Genomic DNA, 19,175 nt, shown 5'->3' on the forward strand with positions numbered 1-19,175 from the left:
TCTGCGATTTGCGGACCGCAAAACACACAACGGTCATGTGCATGTAGCCTGACCTTAGTCTAATTAGGGTCTTACCTTTTCATACTGATGTCAACGCACTTTTTTTATTTTTATTTTCTCAAAGAGCGCGCCCCCCCCCCCTTGTTTGTCCTCTGTTGTCTCCTGTTGATTTCCACGCCTTATATTCTAATTAGCCGACTTGGTTATACTAGGCAGATACTGGTGCGTTTCTCTTCTCCCTGGCTGTGAGTGCATCCAAGCAGAGCGCAGGGAGAATGAGCTCCTCCCTGGCTATGAGCGGTGCGCCCCGATTGCACTCTGAGTACAGTCTTTGAAGAAAAAGAGGTGCGATGACATCAGTGGGGGCCACCCTATAAGGTAAGACCCTAATTAGACTAGGGCTAAACAGATGAAAGGTACTCTTTAAGAACTCAGGTTTGCTATTTTTTTGCACCCTGTTTTCTAGTACAAAAAGATTTCCCTAGTCAAGTTTACAAAAATGTTTACTATCCCTGTCCCTACTCTATATTAGTCTGAAAAAAATGCTATATTGTATGGTATTTTTTTCTGTTTTTTTTTTTTTTTTTTTTCCTCCTTTCTTTTTCTAGTATAAACTTTATGCCAAACATCCAAGTAAACTAGTCTAGGAATTTTGAGAAATACAATTTTATTTTTTATTTAGATACTGTTCTTCCAGCAGAGTGTAGTGAAGACCAGAGGGAGCTTTAATTAACCCCTTAGAATTGTTTTAGCCTTGATGCCCAGAGCAAACTATTACACTTTGGAATTCTAACTATTAAAGGGGGTTTCTGATACTTAACTAATGACCTTTTTTTTTTTTTTTTTTTTTTTAAAGCAGCACCTGGATTTGAATACTTTTGTCATTGCAAATAATTAAACAATTTTGTATAGCCAGCACAGTGAACTATTCAATAAAATGTATCTGTCTGTGTAGCGCCACCTGCTGTTTTGTTTTTAATTTTTGTCTCGCTCAGCTGGTTGAAGTTGCAGCAGAAAGGCCACACACTAGAGATGAGCGAATCTAAGTTGACGAAGTGGAATTTCTTCACGCTTTTTGGTAACGAATCACATTTTTTCCTAAAATGGCTGCTGCACGTGTTAGGACATGGAGCAAAGAACTTTGGGAACAAGATATCACCCACAGTGCCATGCATGTAGCCAATCAGCATTCAGCCAGCCCTGTGATGTCACAGCCTTATAAATAGCCTCAGCCATCTTGGATTCAGACATTTTCCAGTGTGCTTAGTGCAGGGAGAGATGTCAGCAGGCGCTAGGGAAAGTGCTAGGAAAGAGCACTTTTTTTGCTGAATAGGAGTGTAGGGAAAGGATAGGGAGGAATTATTCCACAGTATTGAAGCGGAACATGGTTCAGTAGGGGTGTTTACAGCCTCGGTAATGGGAACAATCCTATTACACCTTGCTGTACTGACTGGGGATCCAAATTGCCATTGTACTGCTGCTTTCAGGTTTGCAATAGATGATACCTCTGTAATTCCAGCAAACAGTTCTCTTTATTGGGGTGTAAGTGCTGTGTGATACAGCCATTAACAGGGTGTTTTACTACGAAATATTTCTACATCTTATTAGCCCTTATGAGGTGCAGTTATATGTTCTAAAGTCCTGTTTTTTTTTTTTTTTTTTTGCCTTTTGTGTGGTGAAGTGGGAAAATTACAGCTGGTTTTGGGGTGTATGTAATTTTACTTTTTATCTATTTATTTGATCTAACAGTATGTCAGACAGAGAAGTGACGGGCCCTGCACAGGGGAGGGGCAGAGGCCTAAATGTGCCTGTGCCAGAAACATGTCGCAGCAGAGTAAGGGAGCGTGGCAGAGTTTCGATACACGGATCAATAGGATACTGGGTCTTACTATTTAACGATATTAGGCTGCGCTGCTGCGCAGCATAGTATCTGTTAGAGAACATGGCATGCGCTGCTCTCAGTGTGTGCCATGTTCTCCTCAGCAGCACAGGGAAGATGGAGGCAGTCCCCCCGTCCCCCCCCCTCCCTGTGCGCTTCTGCCACCAATGGACTGATAGCAGTGAGGTGGAGGGGAGGGGCTGTGGCCACTGTGCCACCAATGAATATAATTAACACATTAATCTAAGTGTAGACAGCGGGTACCGTCAGCGGTATCACATACCCGGCACCCACCCTCTGACGAGGCGCTGCGATCCCTAGCAATTAACCCCTCAGGTGCCGAATGGTATAGAGCAGGCATCCTCAAACTGTGGCCCTCCAGCTGTTAGAAAACCAACTCCCACAATGCCCTGCTGCAGGCTGATACCTGTAGGCTGTTTGGGCATGCTGGGAGTTGTAGTTCTGCAACAGCTGGAGGGCCGCAGTTTGAGGATGCTTGGTATAGAGTATCGCAATACTTTTTTATGAAATCGAATAAAAATTTTGGCAGTGGCAGTAGGGGTCACTGAGCTCCTGGTTAGCGTTCGTGTCTTGACCAGCAACCCAGCGGTTCTTGATTGGTTGGTTGACTCTGTCATCCACTTCGTCTCAAGTGACATCAGACACCCCCAGCCAAGAGTCGGTGGTTTTGTCAGACACAAGCCTTAGTTGGCATGGCCTGGGAGCAGGCCCTGTGTCCTCAACCTGCCTCTGTCCTTTTTCTGTTCCCTCAGCCAGAGAAGTATTATATGCTGTGGTCTCAGCTTCACTATACAGCGAGGACAAGCTACTAGAGGACAGTCAGCAGCTACTGCCCAGCCAAGATCTTAAGGAGATATCCATCGCTTCGTCCAGTAGGGAGGCAAGTGGCGATGAGGAGAGTGGTGTGGGAGCTGGTGTTAGCTGTCAAGCTCCTGGCTCAGAGACCGTTGAGGAGGATATCAGTGACGTGCAGACAGTACTCAATGATTATGTAGCCGATCACAATTAGGAGCTGGGCGAAGGAGAGGGCTTCATCGGGAGAAGAGGTTGGCAGTTTGCAAGTGAGGCAGCGGCGGAGCCTGCAAGTCAGTAGCATGGCTGGGAATCAGCACGGTGGGAGGTGGGGAGCCAAACGTGCCCAGGGTAGACCACCTGTTTCGCAGGAGCCTACCTGCTCGAAAAGTTGTGGTGCAGGGGTTCATGGAGGCAGTAGCAGTCGGTGCGTAGTGTTGGGGGTAAAATCACCTACTCGGCGGTGTGGCAGTTTTTTGCTAAGCTCCCGGAGGAGGTAAACATGGCCATTTGCCGAATCTGTGGGCAGAAGGTGAAGCATGGCAAGGGTGCCAATGTTGGTACCACGGCCCTGTGTCAACATATGCAGCATCAGTATCATAAAGTGGCCTGGGAGAACCCTGGCTCCAATGTGGTGGTCCATCCTGCCGTAGCAACCGCTGCATCACCCAGTAGCACACCCGATTTTCAGGCAGTCAAGGCTCCACCATCTCAGCCAAAGGGAGTGGTCTGTCCTTCCCATCATCTGCTGGTCCTGATGCTCCTTGCCCTCCTACTCCTTGTCAGTCATTCTGTCAGCAATCTATCACCAAAGCGATTGCCAAGAGACAACAGTAGGTGTGCACTCCTCCAACGGCGCAGAAGCTGAACGTGCTCCTGACCAAGTTGCTGGTGCTGCAGTCCCTTCCTTTCCAAGTGGTGGACTCTGCACCTTTCAGAGAATTGATGGCTTGTGCCGAGCCGAGGTGGAGAGTCCCAAGCCATCATTTCTTTGCCAAAAAGGCAGTACCAGCCCTGCACAAATATGTAGAACAGAAGGTGGGCCAGTCCTTGAGCCTGTTGGTGTCTGCCAAAGTGCACAGCAGCGCTGACGTGTGGAGCTAGAACTTCGGTCAAGGACAATATATGTAGTTTACGGCCCACTGGATAAATGTGGTCCCTGCCCAGCCAAACTAGTAACTTGGCCAGGTGTTGCTGTTTCCTCCTCCACGTTCTCACACCGTTGGTCCTGCGACAATGTTTGCCTTTGCCTCCTCATCCTCCACTGTGTCCTCAGCCTCCACTGCAGGAATAATTCAGTGCCCCACCAGCATACCACATGTGCAGGGCACGGTGGTGTCACGCTGTTCTGCACCTAGTTTGCCTGGGCGAACTGAGTCGCACAGGGGAGGAACTGCTCCACGTCCTTCATCAAGAAGTCAAATCCTGGCTTTCTCCGTGACAACTCAAAATCTGAACCATGGTGTTCTTCCTGTTGTAGTCACCATGTTCTTCCTGTTGTAGTCACCATGGTTCAGATTTTGAGTTGCTGCGTCAAGGAGGGATGAGCCATGCTCCCTGCATGGTGCACGTGTTCAATCTGGTTGTCAAGCGTTTCCTGAAGTCTTCCACCCATCTGCAAGACATCTTAAAATCGGCCAGGAAACTTTTGCATGCCCTACTGCATACACTGCAAAGCATACCCTCCTTGAGCTGCAGCGGCAGAACTGCATCCCCCAACATAGGCTGATATGCGACGTTTCCACCCGTTGGAATTCCACCCTCCATATGTTGGACTGACTATACGAACAGAGAGAGGCCATAAACGATTTCTTGATGATACAGGTGGACAGAGGTACTCCCCTGGGTAACTTCGTTGTTTAGCCAGTGGCAGCTCATGCATGACACCCGCCGTTTGCTCAGACCCTTTGAGGAGGCCACTTGATTTGTCAGTCGCCAGGACTACAGGATGAACAATGTCGTTCCACTGATTCATGTTCTGGAAAAGATGCTGGTAAATCTGGCTGTACAGGGGACTGGAGACGTGTCGCTAACATCTCACTGCCACATGTCTATCCTCTCGCAGGTATGACCGGGGGGGAGAGGGTGACTTCTGTGCTCACGTTGCACTGCCATGGCTGCTGTGGTGCTGGTAGGGGGGAGGGAGGGAGGGGGGGGGGGGGGGTTTGGGGCAGTGTTCCGGAAATGTGCTTGCGGAGAGCACATAGTGTGCTCTCCGCATTTCTTCCGGCCCCATAGAGAATGAATGGGTCCGCACCCATTCCAGATATTGCGGAACGTATGCGGACCCATTTGCGGATGTGTGAATGGACCCTTACTGTGAAAATTACAGTTGCTGGCTGTGTTCTGGAGCAAGTACCATCAAGCAGAACATGGGGGCAGTACTATTAGTCCACTAATTTATGTTGGGCAGGCAAGGTTGATTCCATTCTGGGTGTTGAATCTGCTGTGGGGATCTAATAATCAGAATTGATGTAGTTGAATCTAGATGCCTTATCAAAGCCCAGCAAATGTGGACTGAAATTTAGAGGGTGGTCCTGATGTTAACCCAAAGAGCCCATTAGCACTATTTGCAGGAGTCTAAAGGTGTATTTACTGCGCCTGATTTTTCAGGCAGATTATCGGGAATGACTGTTTCTTTTGAATGCTTGTTTCCAACAATCTGCTCATCTAAATGTACTGCCAATCACCCAATGAAGGAGTAAAACGCTCGTTCATTGGGTGATCCTGTTTGGGCAGGCACCCCAATTATTTCTAGCCAGCAGATCATGCTGTCTAAACAGTGATTTGCTGACCAGAAACAATGCATCTGTATGGGATTTCTCATCTTCATACTGTGAAGGAGATAACTATGTAAATGTAGTGGTCTCCTTCAATGAACGAACAGCTGACTGTGGGAAGGAACGCTTCCTTCCCGACAATCAGCTAGAACATTGCGTGGTGTACACCTGCCTTTAGCTTCAAATTGCATTTGTTCTAAGGAAAAGGCCAGACTCCTATAGCAAGAGCGGATGGGTGTGGTAGCAGCCTAGCAATCACAACTAAGAGGAAAAATGACCTAGTTTGTCGACCATATGTCTTCAGCTTCTCGGTTTACCAACACATGCGTACCCTACATACTAATACAAACTCCACTTAGTGCGACTTTGTGCCCTAATTAAAACTGTGTACACTGTGTGTGCCTCTGAATATGTCACATACTATATCCACTAAAATGGAGTTCTACACACAGTGCCTCTAATGGCAGTGACAGCTATAGATTGTGCCCCTTCCCAGTATGCAGTGCACACACTTAATAATACTTGTCTTTCCCTGGTCCCATTACGTCCTCCAGTGATCCAGTCCAGTGCTCTTCTGGGTTACATTGCAGACGGCACAATATTGTGCTACCTGCTGCACAACAGAGCATTCAGTGGTGGACTAGGGAACCAGCCCATCCTGTGGATACAAAATATATGATCTGTGTGTGTACAGGGGTGCCTGGACCCTAGGTGATTTGAGAGGAAGAGGACAGGAGGTGACCTTCGGACGTCCTCTTCAGAATTGAGAGGTAGTGCGCCCTGTGTAGCTGCACACCCCTAAGGCTTGTCCTGACTGGAAGTTGCCTTTTTTGCATACTGTGGAAATTTTCTAGTGTAAAATGTTAGTTTAAAACACCAGAAAATTAAATCCTCCTTTTAAAATGTCCTTTTTTTATTTTTTATTACAGGTGTTTGCAAAGGTTTTAAAACTGATATTCATGACCAGATGGCTTTATCTGGATGTCCAGATGCTTTTCTACATCCCTACTACCAGGTAAGGTAAATGTTTTGGTAATAGGATTCTCTTCTGTAATTCCGGCCTGAACCAAATCTCTACATGTTGAGTCGGCAACTATGTACCAGCCTGGCTTTTCTCTTCACTTGAGGTTTTTCCAATACAGTAATAAATTGCAGTCAGAGAATTAAAAAACGAAAAATGAAAAAACATTAGAAGGAACTAGACATTACGGTTATGTTGCCTTTTTTTTTTATTTTGTTAATTTTTTTTTTTTTCTGAGATATATAATCTCCTGTCCTCCAGAATTGGTTATGAAATCTGATCAGCTGTGGTCTGACACCTGGGACCCCTGCTTTTCAGCTGTTTGAAGAGGCCACGGTGCTCTGAGTGCTGCGGCCTCTTCCTAGGCCAGTGATGTCACTTTCTTTGGTAAGTGGCATGCAGCCCAGCCGCATTCCAGTGAATGCTGCTTACGTGCAATACCAAGCATTGGCTCTCTCCTGTGCTAGGTAAGCTGCGTCAACACTGAAGCGCTCACTGGAGGGCACCATGGCCTTCTCATACAGTTGATCGTTTGGATGCCGGATAGGTCATCAATATCAGAATCTCTGAAAACCCCTTTAAATGTTTTGACAAATAAGCCCCGTTCTCTATCACATATCCAGTTTATAACAACCCCTAATATGCAATTGTCAAGTTGTCTGCCTTCATAACATATGCAGCTGTGACCACTATGTATTTTTATTCAACGTGGCATTGGTGTCGAGTACAATTTACGTTTGTTGCCAAAACTGATAAGTGTGTGTAAACATTGTTTTACAGTGTTTTAGCCCTCGCCACTGAAGGAAACTAGTCGCTTCTCTGAGAAACCTAAATTGTCAATCCTGCAATTCCAGATTAAATGCATTGCTACTTTGCGTCATTTTCAGGCTTGCACGAGTTCATAGTAACGCTCGTTAGCGATGATCGTGCGGTGTAAATGGAACACAGTTTACCTGATGAATAAGCTCGCTCATTGGGTAATCAGTTCCTCTGTGCGCATGCAAAAATGATAGTTTACTGGCAGCTGATCTTGCTGCGTAAACACAATCTTCTGCCGGCAAACGTCAAGTCAGTATGGGGAAGAGCAATGGCATTAGTGATCACTCCTTCTCACACTCTGGAGATGATTTTTGGTCTCCTCCCCCAGCGATCAGCAGATTGTCAGGAAGGAACGCTTGCTTCCCGACTATCTTCTGTAATATCGCCCTGTGTAAAGGGACCTTAAGTAGCTGGAAGATTCACCTGGTCATAACATCCATTTTTTTTTCTGCTCTTAACCAGGCATTAAGATATCTTTCCCTTAATAGAGATTTGGATATACTATGGGGAGATTTTATAAAACAGGTGTAAAGGAAAACTGTCTGCTATGGCAAAGCCAATCAGATTCCACCTTTCATTGTTCAGAGTTCCTTTGGAAAATAAAATCTGATTGGTTGTTGTGGGCAACTGAGCCAGTTTTTCATTACTGTCATCCTGTATGCCTACCAAAGAATTTATCTTGCCTCCTGTGGTTAGAGTAGATACATAATAGCACAATGAGGGGCGAAACACTTAGGCCTCTTTCACACGGGCGTTGCGGGAACATGCGTGATTTTTCCGCGCGAGTGCAAAAAATTGTAATGCGTTTTGCACTCGCGTGAGAAAAATCGCATGTTTGGTACCCGAACTTCTTCACAGAAGTTCGGGCTTGGGATCGGTGTTCTGTAGATTGCTATTATTTTCCCTTATAACCATGTTATAAAGGAAAATAATACATTCTTAATACAGAATGCATAGTAAAATAGGGCTAGAGGGGTTAAAAAAATAAAAAAAATAATTTTAACTCTCCTTAATCCACTTGCTCGCGCAGCCCGGCATCTCTTCTGTCTTCTTTTTTGCTGTGTGCAGGAAAAGGACCTGTGGTGACGTCACATGATCTTTTACCATGGTGGATTAAGGTGAGTTAAATTATTTTATTTTAACCCCTCCAGCCCTATTTTACTATGCATTCAGAATGCTATTATTTTCCCTTATAACCATGTTATAAGGGAAAATAATAATGATCGGGTCTCCATCCCGATAGTCTCCTAGCATCCGTGCGTGAAAATCGCACCGCATCCGCACTTGCTTGCGGATACTTGTGATTTTAACGCAACCCCATTCATTTCTATGGGGATTGCGTTATGTGAAAAACGCACAAATAGGAGCATGCTGCGATTTTCACGCAACGCACAAGTGATGCGTGAAAATCACCTCTCGTGTGCACAGCCCCATAGAAATGAATGGGTCAGGATTCAGTGCGGGTGCAATGCGTTCATCTCTCGCATTGCATCCGCGCGGAATACTCCCCTGTGTCAAAGGGGCCTTAGGGCTGTATTACACCAACAGATTATCTGACCAATTTAGACCAATAGTTGGGGTGTATAACAAAAGATGTGTATAAACTGTTATCAGTCAGATAATCTGATGTAATACAGCTCTTACTTTACACTGTGTAGTGTTATTGACCCCCCTGCCCACTAACTGCATGTGCACTAAATATTTTTCTGCTGGGCAAAGATACTACTCGGTATTTTGCAAGAAGTAGTTCTAGCCATGTAAGAATATATACAGTTGCAAGAAAAAGTATGTTAACCCTTTGGAATGATATGTATTTATGCACAAATTGGTCACAAAATGTGATCTAATCTTCATCTAAGTCACAATAATAGACAATTGCAGTCTGCTTAAACTAATAACACACACATAATTAAATGTTACCATGTTTTTATTGAACACACCATGTAAACATTCACAGTGCAGGTGGAAAAAGTATGTGAACCCTTGGATTTAATAACTGGTTGAACCTCCTTTTGGCAGCAATAACTTCAACCAAACGTTTCCTGTAGTTGCAGATCAGATGTGCACAACGGTCAGGACTAATTCTTGACCATTCCTCTTTACAGAACTGTTTCAGTTCAGCATTATTCTTGGGATGTCTGGTGTGAATCGCTTTCTTGAGGTCATGCCACAGCATCTCAATCGGGTTGAGGTCAGGACTCATTTCTTCGATGATGGCAATCCGTCCAGGCCCTGACGCAGCAAAGCAGACCCAAACCATGATGCACCCACCACCATACTTCACAGTTGGGATGAGGTTTTGATGTTGGTGTGCTGTGCCTCTTTCTCCACACATAGTGTTGTGTGTTTCTTCCAAACAAATCAACTTTGGTTTCATCTGTCCACAGAATATTTTGCCAGTACTGTTGTGGAACATCCAGGTGCTCTTGTGCAAACTGTAAATGTGCAGCAATGTTTTTTTTGGACAGCAGTGGCTTCCTCTGTGGTATCCTCCCATGAAATCCATTCTTGTTTAGTGTTTTACTTATCGTACAGTCTGCGCTGTGCTCTTGCAGTCATCTTTACAGCAGCAGTGCTAAACTTTCTCCATTTATAGACAATTTGTCTTACCGTGGACTGATGAACAGCAAGGCTTTTGGAGATATTTTTATAACCCTTTCCAGCTTTATGCAAGTAAACCATTCTTAATCGTAGGTCTTCTGAGAGCTCTTTTGTGCGAGGCATCATTTACATCAGGCAATGCTTCTTGTGAAAAGCAAACCCAGAACTGAATTCCCCCCCCCCCTTCCCCCATCCTAGGACTTAATGGCAAGATTGTGTGGGACTTACTGCACCCACTGCTGTATAATGGTTATCACCTCTATGTAGATAACTATTACACCAGCATCCCCCTATTTACTGTATTTTTCGTTTTATAAGACGCACTTTCTTTCCCCCTCCAAAGTGGAGGGAAAAAGTCACTGCGTCTTATAAAACGAATGCGATGCAAATTAGGGGGCCATTAAACTGTTGGGTGGGCTGGCGGCTTCACTGAAGACTTCTGCCTCCAGCCCGCGCTTCCTTAACAAGACCGCACCAGGGATGGGCAGGCTGGCGACTTAGCTTATGCTCCGCTGCCGCCAGCGTCTGGGACGGGAGCCCGCAGCTCCAGTAAGTGAAAGTGTTTTCCCCCTGTCCCCTCCTCCAGCCGCCAGCCCGCATGTCCGGTGCACACTCGGCACCGGAGTCCTCAGCTCCTGTAAGTGGAAAATTTTTCCCCCTGTCCCCTCCTTCGGCCGCCAGCCCGCACGTCTGGTGCGCTCCCGGGACCGGAGCCTGCATCTCCAGTAAGTATAATCTTCTCCCCCCTGTCCCCTCCAGCTGCTGCCTGGGGCACTGACCTGAGCTCCAGGGTCCCGGTCTTCTCGTCTATGTGCTGGATGCCTGTCACACTGCGCTCCAGCGCCTCTGTTATTGTGCCTGCTAGCCCTGCTGCTCTCTGCTCATACATCCCCCATGTACTGCAGTGTATAAGTGGATTCCTATGGATGAGGGGGGTTATAGTATTTAATATAAACACTGTCAGGGACTGTTCTGTAATTGGCATGTGTTTATATTAAATATGACTATAACCCCCCTCATCCATAGGAATCCACCCATGTACTGCAGTATGGATGAGGGGGGTTATAGTCATATTTAATATAAACACATGCCAATTACAGAACAGTCCCTGGATAGTGTTTATATTTAATCTGACTAGAACTCCCCTCATCCTTGAGAATACACCAATGTACAGTACATCTGTGTATTCTTTAGGATGATGGGTGTTATAATCACATGTGTCATCCACAGATCCCTCCATAACAGTGTCATCCACAGATCCCTCCCCCCCATAACGGTGTGTCATCCACAGATCCCTCCCCCCCATAACTGTGTGTCATCCACAGATCCCTCCACCCCATAACTGTGTCATCCACAGATCCCTCCACCCCATAACTGTGTCATCCACAGATCCCTCCCCCCCATAACTGTGTCATCCACAGATCCCTCCCCCCCATAACTGTGTCATCCACAGATCCCTCCCCCCCCATAACTGTGTCATCCACAGATCCTCCCCCCATAACTGTGTCATCCACAGATCCTCCCCCCCCCATAACTGTGTCATCCACAGATCCCCCCCACTGTCATCCACAGACCACCAATAGTTCAAAACCCACCAAAAGCACACCTTTTGGTTGAAAATATATTTTCTTATTTTCCTCCTCAAAAACCTAGGTGCGTCTTATAAAGCGAAAAATACGGTATGTCCCTAAAAGCCCGAGGTACTGTGGCTTGCGGCACAGTGCGAAAAAATCAGAGGGCTCCCTAGATCCCTGGTAGGGCAACTACTCCGAAAAGGTGACAGTAAGGCTCTCCGCCATGAACATGCTGGCGGTTAAGTACAAGGACAAGAGAGATGTCCTTGTACTAACAACCATTCACACAAACGCCAGTTCTCCTGCCCAAGTCTGAGGTACCACTACCCCTGTCAACAAGCCAGATTGCATCCTTAATTACAACAGGCACATGGGAGGGGTTGATCTGTCAGATCAAGTTCTGAAGCCCTACAGTGCCATGCGTAAAACTAAGGTGTGGTACAAAAAGCTTGCCGTATACATTGTACAGATGGCAATGTACAATGCGTACATTTTACTTCGAACTTCAGGCCACACAGGAACTTTCCTTCAGTTCCAAGAGGCAGTAATCAAGGCCCTAAGTTTCCAAAGTCAGGCAGGGGAGGGCCCGAGTACTTCAGGAGGTCATGGTGCCCGTGTTGTACCAGGACAACATTTCCCTGGTGAAGTGCCACAAACAGCAAAAAGGGGAAAGACCCAAAAAAGATGTCCGGTTTGTTACAAAAGGGAATACGAAAGGACACCATTTATCAGTGCGACACCTGCCCTGATAAACCAGGCCTCTGCATGAAAGAATGCTTCCGAACCTACCACTCATCCATGGATTTTTAATTTCATCCTTTATGCACCCTGTAATATTTCCATATCTCTGATTTAGTCCACCTCACTTGCATACCCACTTTCCAACAACCACTACATTAATCTTTTGTGAGACACCTGTTTGGTTAAAAAGTACCCTTTCCACCACTTAAAATGTTCGTACGGGGGTGCTCTTTCCGAAATGGGGTCACTTCTTGGGTTTTTTCACTTCTGGGGACCTCTGGAAATTTTTTATATGCAGCAGCTAAAATCCATGTCTGCCAATTCAGGTCAGCAAAATCCATATTTAGCTGTTTGTATCTAGAGCCCTGCCATGCGCACATACATCATTTTATGAGCACATATATCTTTTTTTTATTTTTATTTTTATTTTTTTTTACCGCCAAGCGTTTTCATAATTCTGTGAAACGCTCGATGGGTCTAAGTGCTCACTACACACCTTGAAATATTCCTTGAGGGGTGTAGTTTCCGGAATGGGGTCACTTTTGGGGGATTTCCACTGTAGGGGTACCTCAGGGTGTGTTCAATTGCAAGATGGCGCCTGTGAATTATTCTGGTGAAATCTGCCTTCCAGAAGCCATTTGGTGCTTCTTTCCTTCTGACCCCTGTGGTACGCCCACATAGCAGTATACAAGCACATATGGGGTATTGCTGTAATCGGGAGAAAATGGGCAATAAATTAGGGGGTACATGTTCTCCAGTTCCCCCTTTTTGAAAGGGAAAAATTTGGGCCTAAAGTCCATTTTTCTGGGAAAAAAATGGAATTTTTCATTTTCACAGCCAATTCCATGTTTTACCTTTTTGAAGACAAAGTTCTCACTACACATCTTGAAATATTCCTTGAGAGGTGTAGTTTCCAGAATAGGGTCACCTTTTGGGGATTTCCACTCTAGAGGTACCTCCTGGGTGTCTTCACATGCGACATGGCTTCCAATTACCATTGCAGCTAAATCCGCTCTCCAAAACCCATATGGTGCTCCTTCCACTCTGGAGCCTGCTGTACGCCCATACATCAGTTTTTGAGCACACATGCGGTGTTTCTGTAAACCCCAGATTCAGGGTAATTGAGTTTTGTTTGGCTGTTAACCCTTAATGTGTTGAAGAAAAAATTGATTCAAATTTATAATCTGCTAAAATGGGGTGATTTATGGGTGGTTTCTAATATGTAAGCCCCAGAAAGGGACTTCATAACTGAACTGGTCCTGAAAAATTTGGGTTTTTGGAAATATTGTTAAAAATTTTAAGATTTGCTTCTAAACTTCTTCTAAGCCTTCTAATGTTCCCAAAATAATTAAATGTAATTTTCAAAATGATCCAAACCTGAAGTAGACATATGGGGAATGTAAAGTAATTAATTACTATTTTTTGAGGTATTACTATCTATTATAAAAGTAGAGAAATAGAAATTTGGAAATTTGGAAATTTTTTTTAAAAAAAATTGGTTTTTTTTATAAATAAAAATGATTTATATTTTACTCATTTTTACCACTGTCATGAAGTACGATATGTGACGAGAAAACCATCTCAGAATGGCCTGGATAAGTAAAAGCGTTAAAGTTATTACCACATACAGTGACACATGTCAGATTTTCAAAAATGGCCTGGGGTTGAAAGGGTTAATTATCCACGCAGCAGTTTTTACTTACTAGTGATTGTACATAATGCAGTACGATACTAAAGTACTTTTTGTAACGGTTCACATACCCGGGTGTGCAATCATGTGAAGATCCAAGCTGAAAAAAAAAATGTAAAGAGGCACAAGACCAGTAGTGAACTATGACAGAGCCTCTAATCCTGTCCACACAGTAAGGATGTTCCCTTAGTGCTGCCGCACAATAGTGATGCCCATTGGTGCCCGCTATACAGTATTGATGCATCCTTAGTGCCACCACTCAGTGGGTACACACATGATGCCCCAAAATGTTCCTCACAAAGTAGGATGCCCCCTTAAGTCCACTTATTTATTGCCTCAAGTTTTAATACTGTCATAACCCACATTCCCCTGACTATCGGAGCAGGTCGGCTCCACTCTGACTTTGTGACTTCCCTCAGCAGAGGAGATGATGTCACTGCATCAAACCTGCCTGCACTAAACCAGTCATGATAGGAATGGTGAAGCAGGGAGTAAACTGCTGTGCTTCAACGTTATATTTGGAAATGAGCGAAGTATTGATCTGGTGTGAAATCTCGCACGGCCTGATGTCATCACGTCATGACTTCATACGTCGCTGTGCACAGGTTTTCCGGTGAGATCTTCAAGCACGATGGCAGCGGCTGGCCCATTGCAAGCAAATGGAGCAGGTAAGTATGTTTTTGCACCATTTCAGGTTAAATCTTTTCACTACCACGAAGCATGAGGAAGTTCGGCTTTGTGAACTTCGATTCGCTCAACACTAGTTATATTCAATACAGTTGAAATCGGGACAAGCGGGGTTTTGGACAAGCTGGCAGCTGCTGTCCAGATTCGGACTGCAGTCTTCCAGTTGAGTATCCCTGTTATGTGCAATTTAAATAACTGTATTGTGCAGTGATTTAAAGTGCCAAACTTTTTCATACAGCTAATTTACACATTTGGCTGACATTTGACATCTATTCAAAAAAGTATACTGTGCAGTTTGGATAGCAAAATCTGTCACTACGCTTAAATACTTGTCTGGATCATGGAACGAACAATTGAATTGTATAATATATCTTATTGTATAAAGCATCTCTAAGCTGAGATGCAGTGTACTAAAAGGGTTGACTCAGTGAGGCAGTCTTCTTCTATATGACCGAATACAGATGTTGTAGAGCAGGGGTGGGGAACCTCCGGCCCGAGGGCCGTATGCGGCCCACGGTATCATTTCATGTGGCCCCCGGCCCCCTGCCAGAACATAATGTGAAAATGCTTATGACCCCTTCCATTATGGAAGCGGTCATTAGCATACGGGAGGCACAGGAAGGTGAGAACAGCACTGCACTGGCTGTCCTCACCTTCCCTGGTCTTCTTTCAGCCCCACACTGTGTCCTGACACATCCAGCGTCAGGACGCAGTGCACGTAGACGTGCACTATGACCTGACGCTGTGCGGTGTGAGGTGACAATATAGTGCGGCAGGAAGAACAACAGGGAGGGTAAGTGAATCTGCCAAGAGGCAGCGCCGTACGGAGCTGGAGAGGTAAGTTTATTTGTTTATCTTAAATACAGTATCTGATCTGATGTCTGATTGGGGCTGATCTGAGGCTAAAGGAGGGTGGGGAGGGTCTGATGGGGGTCTGATCTGAGGCTTGGGAGGGTCTGATCTGGGGGTGTCTGATCTGAGGCTGGGGTTTGATAGGGGTCTGATCTGAGACTAGGGGGGCTGATGGGGGCTGATCTGAGGCTGGGGAGGGTCTGATGGGGGCTGATCTGAGGCTAGGGAGGGTATTATGAAGGTCTGATCTGAGGCTGGGGGGTCTTATAGGGGCTGATCTGACCCTGGGGGGTCTGATGGGGGCTGATCTGAGGCTGGGCGTCTGATCCGGGTCTGGTCTGAGGCTGGGGGTCTGATGGGAGTCTGATCTGAAGCTAGGAAGGGTCTGATTGGGGTCTAATCTGAGGCTTAGAGGTCTGATGGGAGTCTGATCTGAGGCTGATGTAGGCCTGGGGGGTCTGATAGGAGGCTGATTTCAGGCGGATGGAGGTGGGGGCAGATATTTTGCTGAGAAAGGGACAAAGGCAGGGACAGTTGCGAAGAAAGAGGCAGGGAGAGTGAAAGCTGGGTGAACCCCTCTCTGGACCCCCTGGGTTTAGCTTCCTGCCATTAATGTCAAATAAGTAACATTCTGAACTTAAAAATTAGACTGCTATGTGTGGTCAATATGGCGCCTGTATTGTATGTAATATACTGTATATATATATATATAGTGCAGGCGCTATTTTGTGCTGCAAAAATACAGCCCTCTAGATTATTTTAATTGAAGTGCAATTTCTGTAACTTATCCCTAAGTCAATTATATGTTTGACCAAATACAGCAGTAAAAAATTTTTATTGAGAATTTTGTATGGCCCCCGAATGATGTTACAAATATCCAAATGGCCCTTGGCAGCAAAATGGTTCCCCACCGCTGTTGTAGAGAGAGGGAGGGGGTTCATTTGTTTGAAACTTATAACTAATGGCAGGTACCCCGGGCCACATATGTTACTCTGGGGGTGAGAAGCATATATATGTATATTGTATATTATATGTTTAGTTTTGTTCATTTGTGTGTGTGTTTTATTTTTTTTTTTTTAAACAAGACTATAACTTTACTAAAGGACAAAAAGGACTTTGGATGTACATCTGCCTTTATATGCTCTTGGCCAAAAAATGTTGGCACAAGTGTTATGTTCCTGGAAATTCTGTTTAGTTCCATAATTTCTCAGAAAATGGGAGTAATTACAGCGTGGTTCTGCTCTTGTGCAATAAGTTAGCAATCTTGACTTGGTTTAGGTATTTGTTAGCTTTTCATACAAGAAGTGTGTTAATCTATTGAGCAAACTTATGGACTTCATTAACAACTTCATTACCAGAGTGTTTATACTCCTTGCTTACCAGGCCAGTTCTTCAGTTTTCACAATGTGGGCTAACTGCAAAAATACTATATTCAATTTCTGAGACCAGCTGCATGTACTTGATATATTTTGTACAGGGCACCTTAGACCTTTCTTTTCTATCATTAAATGACCGATACCATATAAAAAAGAAATTAGGAAAACTTTAAAAAATTATTAAGTTTACTTATTAGTTGGGCTCACAAGACATGATTGAAATGATTGTAGCGCATTATAGATTTTTGAAGCCTATTTTTATCTTGCTGCCAGAACAGATGTTGTACAGTGCCAAAACATAAGAAACACCCACAAAGTGACAGCTTTTTACAACGTTGAACACCCTCCCCCTTAAAAAAAAAAATATAATGATAATTTTGGGGAAATTTTGACATACTGCGCTTTTGGCTTTTTTTTTTTTTTTTTTTTTTTTCAGTAAAATTGAGAGAAAAAAATTTCATTTTTGTTTCTTCTAATTTTTGATTTTATTTAGTGGCCTATCTTTCACATTCGCCATTTGATGTTTCAGATGATACATTTGTGTTAGAGGTAGGGATGCATTTTATTTTTGGAGAAAGCTGTTATGGTCTGTGCACTTCCAGCATTCCTCTATATGCTGATCGCTGTCCTCCAAGCTTTCTCCTCTCAATCATGTCACAGTAGATCTATGTGACTGGTTTCCATGACAATAACCCAAATGCAGGAAGGAAGCTTCCTGCTTTCAAGTCTCATTGCAAAATACCATGCTCACTTATAAGCACTGTTTGTTTTTCTGTGTTTGTAAAGTGGAGTAGATGGTGTGAGCCCAATCTTTTTGCGACAGGCAAAGACTATTGTGTATTTACAGATCATCTGTGAAAAGTAGAAGTCTTCCAATGAATGTTTGTATGTGATATCAAATTAAATATGTTGGTTTTGCTTTTTTATTTTTTTTTAACAAAACAAACTGTCTTCCAGTGCAGTAGAAAGTTTTGGGCGTTCTACTACAATAATATCACCATCAAAACTTCAGGGGAAAGGAATTTGTGATTTTTTTATTTTTTTTTCAAGGATTGCGCAGACACAACCCGTAGACAGACATATATATTGGGATAGGTTTATGAAAAGTGGTGTGAAGGAAAACTGGCTTAGTTGCCCGTAGCAACCAATAAGACTTCACCTTTTTGCAGAGGATCTCTGAAAAATGAAATGTGCAATGTGATTGGTTGCTTTGGGCAACTCATTGTAATGTTCAGAATCTGTTCCCTTTAGAAGTGGCCAAGCTGCAAAAGAAATGCCATGCAGTCTACAGAGAAACGGTGCATGCCATCTTCACAGTAAGGAACAGTTAGATCATAGCTGCATTCCAGCTGCTGAACGATCTGACGTATTCCTGGGTTAACATGGAAGTGAAAAGCAGTTGGCACTGAACGTCTTCAGTAGCTGGAATGCAGTTGCAATCTGATGTATCCCTAGGGAAACAGACTCTACAGACTACTGAACAGTTTCTTCCTTAGACTGCATGTGGTGTTGCTCTTTCTCTCCTGCTCACACAGAACATATGATTAGTTTAGTTTATGCAGCCAATCAGCACGTGCAGGGAGAAGATGTCCCTCCCCTCCAGTTCCTCATTGTATAGAATCCATTTCCAGCATCTGGCAGGGCTGGAGACGGAAAGCCCTTGACGGTGATCTCAGAGTGAACACTTCAGATTCCTAGTCTGATGGGCTACAGAAAGGGAAAAAGAAAACAATGGCAGTTTAAAGGTTATTAACCTGTAGGTATCCTTGCTGTACATGTACGGCCCTGTGGGTGGTGTCTAAAAGACCGGTGCCGTACGTGTACGCTGATCAGGCGGATGCAGGAGCTTTGCTTGCACAATCAGCGGCAGGGGCCTGGCTGCAGGCATCGGTGAAAACTCTGATGTAAGCGGATTAACCCTTTGGATGCCGCGGTCGATGCTGACTGCGCCATCTAAGGGGTCTGCACACTAAATAAAATTGTTCCTTTCCTATAATCACATCCTTTTTCAACTGTATAAAAAAAAAAAATTGGGTATTACTGGATCTGTAACGCCTGGCTGTATAAAAATGATCTACCCCATCAGATGAACACAGTAAAAAAAAAAGTGCCAAAACAGCCTCTTTTCTTTTCACCTTGCCTCATTGCACAATTAAAAATTTCTATGTACCCCAAAATGAAAATCTCACCTCATCCTGCAAAAAATGAGCCTTCACACAAGAACATAGCCAGAAAAGTGAAAATGGCTGATACTCTGGAGGCTGTTCAATAGAAACATGGTGCCCATAAACCAATCCATCAAAATCTGCACTGCAGGAGTCAGAAGGTGGTCTTTTCCTTTT

The 19,175-nt window shown here is 44.5% G+C and overlaps 1 protein-coding gene across 3 annotated transcripts in view; it reads left to right on the forward strand.

The window, feature by feature from the left end:
* The window catches only part of GRB10 (growth factor receptor bound protein 10), a 305,010-nt gene that overhangs the window by 69,615 nt on the left and 216,220 nt on the right, over positions 1-19,175 (forward strand). For all 3 annotated transcript variants that reach the window (XM_040431392.1, XM_040431391.1, XM_040431393.1), the window contains exon 3: positions 6,402-6,487. In XM_040431392.1, coding sequence (XP_040287326.1) covers positions 6,402-6,487 — 86 coding nt within the window. The remainder of the gene's footprint in view (positions 1-6,401; positions 6,488-19,175) is intronic.

The sequence above is a fragment of the Bufo bufo genome, chromosome 5 (genome assembly GCF_905171765.1).
Source record: "Bufo bufo chromosome 5, aBufBuf1.1, whole genome shotgun sequence".
Taxonomy (NCBI): Eukaryota; Metazoa; Chordata; class Amphibia; order Anura; family Bufonidae; genus Bufo; species Bufo bufo.